Raw genomic sequence first — 15305 nt, 5'->3', positions numbered from 1 at the left:
GTTCAGATAGAAGAAGCAGAGATCAGAGGAAGTCTCACAGACAGAGGAAACACCAGAGAAGAAGTGAAGGTGTCTTCAAGAAGGAAGGACGATGCTATTGTGAATGTATAATATGGTACAAAGAAGAATCTAGAGGCTACTGTGAAAAGTCCATCTACTCTGCACAAGACAGGAGCAACTCCATAGCAATTCCAAGGATGGTGGAACCTTGTGAAGATCCAGATGCTCTTGGATCCAGTACTCCAGAGCCATCTCCTCTGGGATCTTACCAATGGAAGAAAGGACAAAAGCGTAGCATGTGGGATCGATTTCAAGGATGGAAGTCTTCTCGTGGGACCCAGAACAAGGAAGTGCAAAAAAAGCCAAGGCATCTGTTTAAGAAAATAAAGTCTTCCAAAGAGTCCAACTCAGGGGGCATTGTCCATTATCTGCGCTCAGTGTCCCTGCACCAGAAGGGAAGGAAAAAAGACGTGGTGGAACCAGTAGAGGTATTAGAAGGTAAGCAGAACATTGAGAGGAACTCTGTATATAGATGGTCTTTCATCTTGATGCGAGAACTGGTAGGAATTCTTCTAAAAAAAATTCCATCTTGGATGTTCTGTTTGAGATAACACAATAGTAAGTTCCTCAAGGAATATCCAAGAAAAAGCAGGAGTCTTGGCAATCCACTTATGTCATACTTGCCAACATTTGACAGGGAAAGTTGGCCAGAATGACACACAAAGTGCGTCCTGAATTTTTTGGGCAAATCCATGCCCCCTATGAGCCTGGCCATGCCCTCTGCGTGGGTTGCCATATCTCTTTTCATAACATGGACATGACATTTGCCAGTCACATTCACTTTTTGGGCATGACGGGAATATACAATGCCCAAGTCACGTACAGTCCTATGAAAAAGTTTGGGCACCCCTATTAATCTTAATCATTTTTAGTTCTAAATATTTTGGTATTTGCAACAGCCATTTCAGTTTGATATATCTAATAACTGATGGACACAGTAATATTTCAGGATTGAAATGAGGTTTATTGTACTAACAGAAAATGCGCAATATGCATTAAACCAAAATTTGACCGGTGCAAAAGTATGGGCACCTCAACAGAAAAGTGACATTAATATTTAGTACATCCTCCTTTTGCAAAGATAACAGCCTCTAGTCGCTTCCTGTAGCTTTTAATCAGTTCCTGGATCCTGGATAAAGGTATTTTGGACAAACAATTCAAGTTCAGTTAAGTTAGATGGTCGCCGAGCATGGACAGCCCGCTTCAAATCATCCCACAGATGTTCAATGATATTCAGGTCTGGGGACTGGGATGGCCATTCCAGAACATTGTAATTGTTCCTCTGCATGAATGCCTGAAGATTTGGAGCGGTGTTTTGGATCATTGTCTTGCTGAAATATCCATCCCCGGCGTAACTTCAACTTCGTCACTGATTCTTGAACATTATTCTCAAGAATCTGCTGATACTGAGTGGAATCCATGCGACCCTCAACTTTAACAAGATTCCCGATGCCGGCATTGGCCACACAGCCCCAAAGCATGATGGAACCTCCACCAAATTTTACAGTGGGTAGCATGTGTTTTTCTTGGAATGCTGTTTCTTTTTGGACGCCATGCATAACGCTTTTTTTTTATAACCAAACAACTCAATTTTTGTTTCCAAAATGAAGCTGCCTTGTCCAAATGTGCTTTTTCATACCTCAGGCAACTCTATTTGTGGCGTGCGTGCAGAAACGGCTTCTTTCTCATCACTCTCCCATACAGCTTCTATTTGTGCAAAGTGCGCTGTATAGTTGACCGATGCACAGTGACACCATCTGCAGCAAGATGATGCTGCAGCTCTTTGGAGGTGGTCTGTGGATTGTCCTTGACTGTTCTCACCATTCTTCTTCTCTGCCTTTCTGATATTTTTCTTGGCCTGCCACTTCTGGGCTTAACAAGAACTGTCCCTGTGGTCTTCCATTTCCTTACTATGTTCCTCACAGTGGAAACTGACAGGTTAAATCTCTGAGACAACTTTTTGTATCCTTCCCCTGAACAACTATGTTGAACAATCTTTGTTTTCAGATCATTTGAGAGTTGTTTTGAGTAGCCCATGATGCCACTCTTCAGAGGAGATTCAACTAGGAGATCAACTTGCAATTGGCCACCTTAAATACCTTTTCTTATGATTGGATACATCTGGCTATGAAGTTCAAAGCTCACTGAGGTTACAAAACCAATTTTGTGCTTCAGTAAAAAGTAGTTAGGGGAATTCAAATCAATAAAATGATAAGGGTGCCCATACTTTTGCACCGGTCAAATTTTGGTTTAATGCATATTGCACATTTTCTGTTAGTACAATAAACCTCATTTCAATCCTGAAATATTACTGTGTCCATCAGTTATTAGAGATATCAAACTGAAATGACTGTTGCAAACACCAAAATATTTAGAACAAAAAATGATTAAGATTAATAGGGGTGCCCAAACTTTTTCATAGGACTGTATAAAGAGACTCCTAGCCGGGCAGAGGCGAGAGCATTACACCAGGTCTAGGAGGTTTGTCAACTTATCACCACATGTGGTCAGGAAGTGACTTTTGTCCTTTTAGGACCCAAACCTTATGGGATTTCTTTTTACCTCCCTCACTGTAGGTAAAATGTAGTAAGGAGGTTGGGACTAAAGAAGAGGAAATTGGTGATTATTCCAGTGCACCCCAGGAAATATCTCCTGTCTATTCCATTATAATTTACGATTGCTATAGGGACAATGTGAGGATCAAAATAACCATCCATATAAATATATGTCAATAACACTCAGGATGAGGATACTGATGTAGATGAACATTCAGATTCAGGGGTGTAACAAGTAACCATTAGACCCATCAGTAAAACTTGGAATGGAACCCTGTATTGCTGTGACCTCCTTATACAGCAAGTTCTGAAAGTAAAAATCTTATGATTATTATAGTCTTTGTGATGCCCAGAGTGATGTGATATACCAGTGCATATATTATAAGCACAATGATGTCACAGTACGGAGACAATGCACAGAGTGATGTGACAAAACAGAGAAAATAAATATACCAAGTGATGTCACAGTACAGGCATAATAAACACAGTGATGTCACAGTACAGAGATAATACACACAGTGATGTCACAGTACAGAGATAATACATACAGTGATGTCACAGTACAGGGATAATACACACAGTGATGTCACAGTACAGGGATAATACACACAGTGATGTCACATTATGGGAATAATATACACAGTGATGTCACAGTACAGGGATAATTAACACAGTGATGTCACAGTACAGGCATAATAAACAGTGATGTCACAGTACAGGATAATACCCACAGTGATGTCACAGTACAGGGATAATACACACAGTGATGTCACAGTACAGGAATAATACACACAGTGATGTCACAGTACAGGGATAATACACATAGTGATGTCACAGTACAGGGATAATACACACAGTGATGTCACAGTACAGGGATAATACACATAGTGATGTCACAGTACAGGAATAATACACACAGTGATGTCACAGTACAGGGATAATACACCCAGTGATGTCACAGTACAGGATAATACACACAGTGATGTCACAGTACAGGGATAATACACACAGTGATGTCACAGTACAGGATAATACACACAGTGATGTCACAGTACAGGGATAATACACACAGTGATGTCACAGTACAGGATAATACACAGTGATGTCACAGTACAGGATAATACACACAGTGATGTCACAGTACAGAGATAATACACACAGTGATGTCACAGTACAGGGATAATACACACAGTGATGTCACAGTACAGGGATAATACACACAGTGATGTCACAGTACAGGGATAATACACACAGTGATGTCACAGTACAGGATAATACACACAGTGATGTCACAGTACAGGGATAATACACACAGAGATGTCACAGTACAGGGATAATACACACAGTGATGTCACAGTACAGGATAATACACAGTGATGTCACAGTACAGGATAATACACACAGTGATGTCACAGTACAGGATAATACACACAGTGATGTCACAGTACAGGATAATACACAGTGATGTCACAGTACAGGATAATACACACAGTGATGTCACAGTACAGAGATAATACACACAGTGATGTCACAGTACAGATATAATACACACAGTGATGTCACACAGTACTGTGTGTTGGGACAAGCAGTAGATATTAGGTTTACTTTATTAGCTATTAAGTCTGTAACTTTAAGGATAGATAACACTGCAGAGATATTACTATAGGTGTTGGTGAGTTAGTACAACATCTGCCCATGTGCCCACAAGACACTGGCATTGCACATTTCTAGCAGGGCTCTTATATAGCCAGGACTGTATTGTAGTAGTATAATATAATAAAGAATATATACTGTATATGGCCCTTTTACTTCTTCTCTAGGACATATTATAGAAGGCACCATCTTCACGACATAACCTCACACTGTTCTTCTTCACAGAGTACAACCTACAGACTCTTTCAGCATGGGTAGACGTTCTTTCAGTCTTAGATATTGTGGTCTGAACCAACGGAAATTTGTACGTTTCCTGCTCTTTCCTCGCAGTGTAGGACGTGCAGATACCCAGGTCTGGATTCATATTTATAGGCAGATAGATATGTATTTGATGATCAGTACTCCACCGCTTTATTGCTCCCATATCAATAATATCCATAACTGGCTACTTACCTGCCTTAAAGGGATTGTGTCACCAGAAAGTGGCCTATATTTATAGGTTAAACATATTTTTTAAGAATTTTTGATGATTTTATTTCTAATTCTCTATGTCACTATATGTATTTTTAAGAAAATACTAAATCCTGCAATTTTAACTCTGGTCACTAAGCCTAATAATAGACTGACACATGCAAATTCTGTAAGCGTGTTCTTTGCAGCAGTCACTCCATTTATATCACAGACAAGACAGACAGGATTTCAATAGAAGATAAAACCCACAGATAACACCTAGAGATGAGCGAACACTAAAATGTTCGAGGTTCGAAATTCGATTCGAACAGCCGCTCAATGTTCGTGTGTTCGAACGGGTTTCGAACCCCATTATAGTCTATGGGGAACAGATACTCGTTAAGGGGGAAACCCAAATCCGTGTCTGGAGGGTCACCAAGTCCACTATGACACCCCAGGAAATGATGCCAACACCTCTGGAATGACACTGGGACAGCAGGGGAAGCATGTCTGGGGGCATCTAACACACCAAAGACCCTCTATTACCCCAACATCACAGCCTAACAACTACACACTTTCCACATTCAAAAAAACCTCTATCAAAGTGGGAAAATACCTGGAAACCTTCTTTACTCCCCAAATGGATGGACACAAACCCCAATTTAAGCTCAACAAACAGTAACAACCACCCCTTTAAATCACGTTCCCCATGACAACCACAAATGGAATAGGCAATGGGAATTCCAAAAGCCCTCACCCTTAACTGTCATTTTGAGTGTGTGTGTGTGTGTGTGTGTGTGTGTGTGTGTGTGTGTGTGTGTGTGTGTGTGTGATGTGGTAAGACCTTCCAAAATTCACTTTTCTAGCCCTTAACATGAGCCCTTCCAAACAAAGTTACAGGACCTTAAGCTGAGCTACCAGCAGAGATTGAGGCCCTTGGCATGAGTAGAGCCTTGCACCAGCAGTGTTTTTGGCACTTAGGGTGAGTTGAGCCTTGTACCAGCGTGTGTCCCTTAACATCAGGCGGGCCCTAAGTTCTGCGCTTTGCACAAAAGTTCCACATTAACTAGGCTGAATGGTACAAAGATTAGTAGGCCCGAGAACCAGGAACAGGTCTTGCAATGGCTGTCGGATAACGCTTAAAGCACTTTGTCCACCAGCCAGGCAGCCTCTACCTCCTCTTACCCAACAGTCTTGTCCTCCTTCCACCCAAAATTCCCAATCTTCCCAGAACAATAACCCCAACTGTCCCTGCTCTCCAGAGCTGTTCTCCCTTCCTTTGACTGTACCGCAACCTGCCCCTCCATTTCGCGATTCCACGGACCTAACAGACGAGTATCTGTGTCCAGATGCTCAAACACTAGAGTTGCTGTCAGGGCAGCCAGTTGACATGCGCATTGTGCAGGAGGAGGAGGCGAGACAGGAGTTGGAAGAGGAGGTGGTGGACGACGAGGACACCGACCCCACCTGGACAAGGCAGATGTCAAGCTGGGAAAGTAGTGTGGATGTTGAGGCAGGTGCAGCACCAAAAAGGGTAGCTAGAGGCAGAGACATGTCCAGAGGCAGAGGTCAGCTGCTTTGCCGAAGCCAGGCCAGACCCGGAATGTCCGAAGATGTTCCCTTTTGTACCCAGCCCAGAAAAACTCCCCCATCGAGGGCACGTTTCTTGAAGGTGTAGAGTTTTTTCAAGGAATGCGCCGAGGACAGATATAGTGTCGTCTACACAATTTGCCTCTCGAAATCGAGTAGGGGCCCTGAGAAGAGCAACCTGTCCACCACTTCAATGCACCGTCATTTGGAATCCAAGCAATGGAATCAGTGGCAGGCAGCAACGGCAGGACAAACGTCGCCCGCCGTTCATGCCACTGCCTCTGCTCACAGTGCTGGCGATGCACTCCAGAGGACGAGCCAGGACATCACTTCATCTGCCTCCGCCACTTTGTTGACTTCTCCCTCATCCTCCCCTGTTTCTGTCTTATCTCCTTCTCCTGCACCATCAAAGGCACCATCAGGCGCTTCTTTACAACAACCCACCATCTCTCAGACATTGGAGCGCCGGCAGAAATACACCGCTAACCACCCACCCACGCAAGCCTAGAACGCCAACATCGCTAAACTGCTGGCCCAGGAGAGGTTGGCGTTCCGGCTTGTTGAAACTCCCGCCTTCCCGGACCTGATGGCAACTGTGGCACCTCACTATGCCGTCCCTAGCCGTCTCAACTTCTCCCGGTGTGGCGTCCCCGCCTTGCACCAGCACGTGTCACTCAACATCAGGTGGGCCCTTAGTTCCGCGCTTTGCTGCAAGGTCCACTTGACCACCGACACATGGACAAGCGCCTGTGGTCAGGGATGCTGCAGTGCTTATCTTTAATGACAGGCAGGGTGAATGTGGTGGAGTCTGTTCCCCGGGTGCAAACTGGGGTGGCCTATCTCCTCTCCCTGGCCAAAATTCATGGCAGGAGTAGACTGAAACCCTACGAAGCTGCAACCTCCACCCCAGCTACTAGCGGAAAACACTGTAACACTGGCATGGGGAGATGTCAGCAGGCCGTGCTGAAACTGATCAGCTTGGGGGACAGACAGCACAGTGCCTCCGAGGTCAGGGATGCCATCCTGGCTGAGATGGCATTTTTTTTTCCCTGCTACACCTGGGGCCTGGCATTTTTACGCCTGTGATAATGGCTGGAACCTGGTAGCGGCTCTGGAGCTTGCCAGCCTCCAACACGTTCCATGTTTGGCCCACGTCTAACCTAGTGGTGCAAAGTTTTTTAAAAACATACCCAAATGTACCGAAGCTACTGTTGAAAATGCGGCGCTTGTGCGCCCACTTTTGCAAGTGCACAGGAGTCGCTGCTAGCCTAAAAACACTCTAGCAAGGCCTACATCTGTCCAAACACAGGCTGTTGTCCGTCATTCACACACGCTGAAACCCTACAATACCATATCTTGAGCAGGGTGTGTGAGCTGCACAGACCTTTGATGGAGTTCCATCTACAAAACCCAAGGGTTCCTCAAAGTCAGCAACCAAAGTTTCTGCACCATGAGTTTCCAGGGGTGGCAGAGTTATGGCTAGGGGCAGAGGCATGGATAGGGATGATGTCTAGAGGCAAAAGCAGTGTGGATGTGGAGGCAAGCTAAGCAGGAAAAACTGGGGGTACAAGCTAAGGCATGGACTGGGGTGATGTCTAGGGACAAAAGCAGTGTGGATGTGGAGGCAAGCTAAGCAGGAAAAACTGGGGGTACAAGCTAAGGCATGGACTGGGGTGATGTCTAGGGGCAAAAGCAGTGTGGATGTGGAGGCAAGCAAAGCAGGGAAAATGGTGGCTAGAGGCAAAGGGATGTCCATAGGCAGCAAGGGCAAAGATGCAAAACTCTCCCGTTTCAAGAATTTTCCTGACTTGTCTCCCCACAAAACATTCCTGGGAGGAGGGCTGAAACACCACCCTCCTCCGCTGTTAAATTGACCCCAGCTACGAGCTGGAAACGCTGCAACACTGGTGTGGGGAGACGTCAGCGGGCCGTGCTGAAGCTCATCAGCTTGGGGGCCAGACAGCACACTGCCTACAAAGTGAGTCATGCCATCCTCGATGAGACGGCAATGTGGTTTTTGCCACTGCACCTGGGCCCAGGCATGTTGTCATGTGTGATAATGGCCGTAACCTGGGATTGGCTCTGTAGCTTGGCAGCCTGCAACATATTCCATGCCTGGGCCACGTTTTTAACTCATTGCTGCTAATCTTTTGAAAAAGGTACCCCAATGTTCCTGAGCTACTGGTGAAAGTGTGGCGCTTGTGTGGATAGTTTTTAAAGTCTATAGTTGCCGCTGCTAGCCTCTATGCACTCCTACAACGCCTGTACCTGCTGGAACAACGGCTGTTGTGCGACGTCTCCACACTGCTGGCACTAAACATATCATGTGTTGAGCAGAGTGTGTGAGCAGCACAGACCTTTGATGTAGTTCCAACTCCAAAACCCTCGGGTTCGTCAAAGTCAACTCCCTCAGTTGCTCAACCATGAGTGGCCATTGGCGGCAGACTTATGTGAAATCCCATCCCATCCATTGCACTGGACACGAAACATTAGCATGCGCTCAGCACAACTTCGGATATGGCAGCTGCGTTAAGCAGGGTGCAGGGTACAACACAGACCAGGCCCGAGCACCAGGAACAGGTGTTAGAAATACTGCAGCATCTGCCATTTCCTTCCAATTTTGGGGTTTTGGACCCGCCACCGACTTGTCTGGACCTAAGTGGGGATCATGAGACACAGTTGCCATCAAGGCAAGCTGTGGTCATGTGCGGTTTGCAGTAAGGGGGCAGTGCGCAATTGGAAGAGGAGTTGGTGGATGACGAGGCCACCGACCCCACATGGACAGGGGTGATGTCTAGGGGCTAAAGCAGTGTAGATGTAGAGGGAAGCTAAATCAACAAAAAACCTGGGTAGAAGCAAAGGCATAAACTGGGGTGATGTTTAGGGGCTAAAGCAGTGTAGATGTGGAGGGAAGCTAATTCAACAGAAAAAAAAGGGTAGAAGCAAAGGCATAAACTGGGGTGATGTTTAGGGGCTAAAGCAGTGTAGATGTGGAGGGAAGCTAATTCAACAAAAAAAAAAGGGTAGAAGCAAAGGCATAAACTGGGGTGATGTTTAGGGGTGAAAGCAGTGTAGATGTGGAGGGAAGCTAAGCAGCAAAAACAGTGGGTAGAAGCAAAGGCATGCAAAACTCTACCCTGTTGGAAGACTTATTCCTAGGTCTGGAACACGTTAATGGCCCCCCTGGACAAATTACTGCCACTCTGGGGCCTAGTGTCACCAGGAGGGACAAGTATAGGCGCATGTTGTGGGAATACCTGGCCGACACCAGCTCTGTCCTCTCCGATCCCTCTGTGCTCTACAGCCTACACTTATTTTCTCATCTTTTTTTCTGAACTGCACATCTCTTGCCTGCTTCCTTTGGGATCTTAGAAATGGTGGTCCACTTCCACAGATGGTAACTTCAATAGACAGTGTAACGGGAGTAGCTGAGGGATCGCTGTCTTAACCACTTTTTGGCACAAAATTAACTTCCAAAGCCAAATATGGTGCAAGTATATGATGCAAGGACACCTACACACCTATCTCTGACACATTGGGGAGTTCACCCTCATGCGCCCTTTTGGCCTGCACCATCATGCGCCTCTTCCCAGCCACTCCACATTTCCCAAGCTTTTCATTGCAGGCAGAAGTACAACACAACCCACCCCCATGCCCAAGCCTTTAACAGCCTCATCGATAAACTGCTGGCCCTGGAGATGTTGGTGTTTGTTTATGCTTCTGGAGACCCAGGCCTTCCGTCAGCAGATGGCAGCTGGGGCACCTCCCTATGCTGGGCCTAGCCGTTACTACTTCTCTTGGTGTGCTGTCTCTGCCTTGCGCCTGCATGTGTCCCATAACATCAGTCGGGCCCAGAGCTCTGCGCTTTGCTGCAAGGTCCACTTGACCACCGACACATGGACAAGCGCCTGTGGTCAGGGATGCTGCAGTGCTTATCTTTAATGACAGGCAGGGTGAATGTGGTGGAGTCTGTTCCCCGGGTGCAAACTGGGGTGGCCTATCTCCTCTCCCAGGCCAAAATTCATGGCAGGAGTAGACTGAAACCCTACGAAGCTGCAACCTCCACCCCAGCTACTAGCGGAAAACACTGTAACACTGGCATGGGGAGATGTCAGCAGGCCGTGCTGAAACTGATCAGCTTGGGGGACAGACAGCACAGTGCCTCCGAGGTCAGGGATGCCATCCTGGCTGAGATGGCATTTTTTTTTCCCTGCTACACCTGGGGCCTGGCATTTTTGCGCCTGTGATAATGGCTGGAACCTGGTAGCAGATCTGGAGCTTGCCAGACTCAAACACGGTCCACGCATGGCCCACGTTTTCCAACTTGTTGGTGCCATGTTTCTTTGAAACCTACACCATTGTGCCTGATATACAGGTCAAAGTGGGGCCATTTTCGTAAGTGAGAACTAGCCTCTGCTAGGCAGAAAACATTCAGAGCGCACTCCTCTCATCTTCGCACCGTTGGCTGGCGGAGGAAGACGAGGGGGTTGGAGTGGCATCTGATGTCCCTATCCCACACGAGGCTAGAGGGTGCACTTCAGTGCATCCCATTGCTTCACCACAAATGGTGTGAAGGGGAGTGGAAAATGGAGGAAATGGAGAGTGACCCTTACAGTTGGGGCCAGCAAAGGCATGCCAAGTAACACACTGGCACACATGGCTGACTTCATCTTGGGTTGCTTTTCAACACATATTTCACATCATGAAGAACAAATAATACTGGATTTTTACAAGCCTCGAACCCCGGTCTAGGTCTAATGTCTGTTCCTTTCTTATATTAGGGGAGAGGGAAAAAAAATTACTTCAGTGATACGTTTAGCGTACATAGACTGACTATTAATGTGTATCCCACTTAGTGTTGTTAGGGTTACACACCGTCACAACCTGGCTAAAGCTTCTATAGCTGTTAATAAAGTCAACATAACTTTACGGTATCCAAAAAGACAGTTGGTACCGACAGAGAGCAAGACAAATGTCACCCAAAGCTGTGAGCTCTGAACACCCACAGTGACTTTGGCGTCATCATCATTATAAGGGAGCGGGTGGTAATAAATAACTTGGCAGTGCCTAAAACCCAAAAAGCTTATACAACTATATTTACATTAAGATACACAAATGACACTTTTCAGTAGCATGTCATGAGACAAGCTGATAAGCTCTTCATTTGTGCAGTGCTATTTGAAAGTTAAACGCTGCCTTTATTTTAATTCTGGAGAAGGTGCAGACATTAGATTTAGAACATGTTGTCTTCATTGTCCAAATCCTCTATATAGGTAACGTGTTTTTCGGGCCGAGCTGTCTGGGAACGAGCTGGTGCAGCACTGACAACCTGGGTGAATATGGCAAGAGCCTGAGATGTAGGGTGAATGAATCCCCAAATTATTTGTGGAATTCCCAGTTAGACAATGGCACTATCTACCAGTAGCAAAAATTGTGGGTGCACGTAACCCCAATATATTCTTTGAATTACCAGTCAGACAATGGCACTATATACCAGTAGCAAAAATTGTGGGTGCACATAACCCCAATATATTCTTTGAATTACCAGTGAGACAATGGCACTGTATACCAGTAGTAAAAATTGTGGGTGCACATAACCCCAATATATTCTTTGAATTCCCAGTCAGACAATGGCACTATATACCAGTAGCAAAAATTGTGGGTGCACGTAACCCCAATATATTCTTTGAATTCCCAGTGAGACAATGGCACTGTATACCAGTAGTAAAAATTGTGGGTGCACATAACCCCAATATATTCTTTGAATTCCCAGTGAGACAATGGCACTGTATAGCAGTAGCAAAAATTGTGGGTGCACGTAACCCCCATATATTCTTTGAATTCCCAGTCAGACAATGGCACTATATACCAGTAGCAAAAATTGTGGGTGCACATAACCCCAATATATTCTTTGAATTACCAGTGAGACAATGGCACTGTATACCAGTAGTAAAAATTGTGGGTGCACATAACCCCAATATATTCTTTGAATTCCCAGTCAGACAATGGCACTATATAGCAGTAGCAAGAAATGAGGGTATTTGTAAACCCAATATATTCTTTGAGTTCCCAGTCAGACAATGGCACTGTATACCAGTAGTAAAAATTGTGGGTGCACATAACCCCAATATATTCTTTGAATTCCCAGTGAGACAATGGCACTGTATAGCAGTAGCAAAAATTGTGGGTGCACGTAACCCCCATATATTCTTTTAATTCCCAGTCAGACAATGGCACTGTATACCAGTAGTAAAAATTGTGGGTGCACATAACCCCAATATATTCTTTGAATTCCCAGTGAGACAATGGCACTGTATAGCAGTAGCAAAAATTGTGGGTGCACGTAACCCCCATATATTCTTTTAATTCCCAGTCAGACAATGGCACTGTATACCAGTAGTAAAAATTGTGGGTGCACGTAACCCCAATATATTCTTTGAATTCCCAGTGAGACAATGGCACTGTATAGCAGTAGCAAAAATTGTGGGTGCACGTAACCCCCATATATTCTTTGAATTCCCAGTCAGACAATGGCACTGTATACCAGTAGTAAAAATTGTGGGTGCACATAACCCCAATATATTCTTTGAATTCCCAGTCAGACAATGGCACTATATACCAGTAGCAAAAATTGTGGGTGCACATAACCCCAATATATTCTTTGAATTACCAGTGAGACAATGGCACTGTATAGCAGTAGCAAAAATTGTGGGTGCACGTAACCCCCATATATTCTTTGAATTCCCAGTCAGACAATGGCACTATATACCAGTAGCAAAAATTGTGGGTGCACATAACCCCAATATATTCTTTGAATTACCAGTGAGACAATGGCACTGTATAGCAGTAGCAAAAATTGTGGGTGCACGTAACCCCAATATATTCTTTGAATTACCAGTGAGACAATGGCACTGTATACCAGTAGTAAAAATTGTGGGTGCACATAACCCCAATATATTCTTTGAATTCCCAGTCAGACAATGGCACTATATACCAGTAGCAAAAATTGTGGGTGCACGTAACCCCCATATATTCTTTGAATTCCCAGTCAGACAATGGCACTATATACCAGTAGCAAAAATTGTGGGTGCACATAACCCCAATATATTCTTTGAATTACCAGTGAGACAATGGCACTGTATACCAGTAGTAAAAATTGTGGGTGCACGTAACCCCAATATATTCTTTGAATTCCCAGTCAGACAATGGCACTGTATACCAGTAGTAAAAATTGTGGGTGCACGTAACCCCAATATATTCTTTGAATTCCCAGTCAGACAATGGCACTATATACCAGTAGCAAAAATTGTGGGTGTATATAGCCCCAATTCTATTGCTAGGGGACTTGCAGGGTATTTCTGAGGTGAAGGTGGGGGGGCACACCGTTGGAACGGTGATTTGGGGTGTATATATGGGGTATACGGGAATACACTGTCAGTGTGTTCCATTCAGGATCCTGGGAAAGCTGGGTTGCGGCGATTGAGCCCGTCAGTGCCACGTTACACTGACAAGCTTCTCCCTGGAATTGAAGTTATATGTAAGCCCAATATATTCTTTGAATTCCCAGTGAGACAATGGCACTATATGGCAGTAGCAAAAATAGTGGGTGTATATAGCCCCAATTCTATTGCTAGGGGACTTGCAGGGTATTTCTGGGGTGAAGGTGGGGGGGCACACCGTTGGAACGGGTATCGGGGGTATATATCGGGTATACGGGAATACACTGACAGTGTATTCCATTCAGGATCCTGGGAAAGCTGGGTTGCGGCGATTGAGCCCGTCAGTGCCACGTTACACTGACAAGCTTCTCCCTGGAATTTAGCTCTTACAAGAGCTGTTGGTTGTCTTCTCCTTCCTATCCTAGCCTGTCCCTGCCTACCCAGAATCTAAGCCCTAGCTAGCTGGACGGAAACCTCCGTCCTCGGTGAATTGCAAGCTCAGAATGACGCGAACCTGGGCGGCGCTGTTCTTTTAAATTAGAGGTCACATGTTTTCGGCAGCCAATGGGTTTTGCCTACTTTTCTCAACGTCACCGGTGTCGTAGTTCCTGTCCCACCTACCCTGCGCTGTTATTGGAGCAAAAAAGGCGCCAGGGAAGGTGGGAGGGGAATCGAGTAATGGCGCACTTTACCACGCGGTGTTCGATTCGATTCGAACATGCCGAACAGCCTAATATCCGATCGAACATGAGTTCGATAGAACACTGTTCGCTCATCTCTAATAACACCCCTAGTGAGACATCATTACATCCACTATTGACAATAGATTATGTCACAGCTTATCTACTCACCCTCCCTGTATGTCATCATGTCATCTGCGACTCTCTGGACGCAGATGAGTTAAATCCGGGACATACCTCCCACCGACTGGGACCGCGGGACAGGACCCACAATCCGGGACTGACCCGCCGAATGCAGGACGGTTGGGAGGTATGCCTATAATCATATACAGAAAATATAGTTTAAAAAATCTACAAACTGAAAATAAAAACAATTAGAAAAAAGTGTTATACAGATGTAGCAACGGTTATCATACTCATAGCACTGTGGTACTAAGTGTTAAGTTATGGGTTTCAATGGCTTTTGTTGTCTTCTGAGATAGGATATCACGGCACAGAAAGTTATCACGTTGCAGAATGTCAAGATAAACATTGCAACGTCTGTACTTTACTGCTTCGTTTCATTAAAAAAAAATGTTGATACATTCCCTTTAAGCGAGAGCAAAATAATGTGTAGTTGTCATTTCTACGAAAGTATAGAAGCACGTGCCACCTTAAAGGGGATGTCAGGTTTATACTATAGTTGACGTATCCCAATATCAGATCAGTGGGGGTCCGACCTTGGTCATCCCCTCTGATCAGTTGTTTGCAGTGGCTGCAGTATACAGGAACTAGCACAGCTGTATACAAGGTCTAGCGGCCAAGAAAGTAGCTGTGAGCTCAATCCTATTCAAGTCAATGGCTTCAAGTGTAGCTTTCACTTCCCGTGGCGGTCTCTG

The 15305-nt window shown here is 45.2% G+C and overlaps 1 protein-coding gene across 1 annotated transcript in view; it reads left to right on the top strand.

Annotated features, from left to right (window-relative positions):
- Positions 1-197: 197 nt before the first annotated feature.
- RASAL3 (RAS protein activator like 3) overlaps positions 198-15305 on the top strand; it is a 37311-nt gene continuing 22203 nt past the window's right edge. Inside the window, exon 1 of the mRNA XM_075276124.1 lies at positions 198-498. Within this exon, the coding sequence (XP_075132225.1) occupies positions 198-498 (301 nt within the window). The remainder of the gene's footprint in view (positions 499-15305) is intronic.

The sequence above is a fragment of the Leptodactylus fuscus genome, chromosome 5, assembly GCF_031893055.1.
Source record: "Leptodactylus fuscus isolate aLepFus1 chromosome 5, aLepFus1.hap2, whole genome shotgun sequence".
Lineage (NCBI taxonomy): Eukaryota > Metazoa > Chordata > Amphibia > Anura > Leptodactylidae > Leptodactylus > Leptodactylus fuscus.
This window is presented reverse-complemented; position numbering and strand designations above follow the sequence as displayed.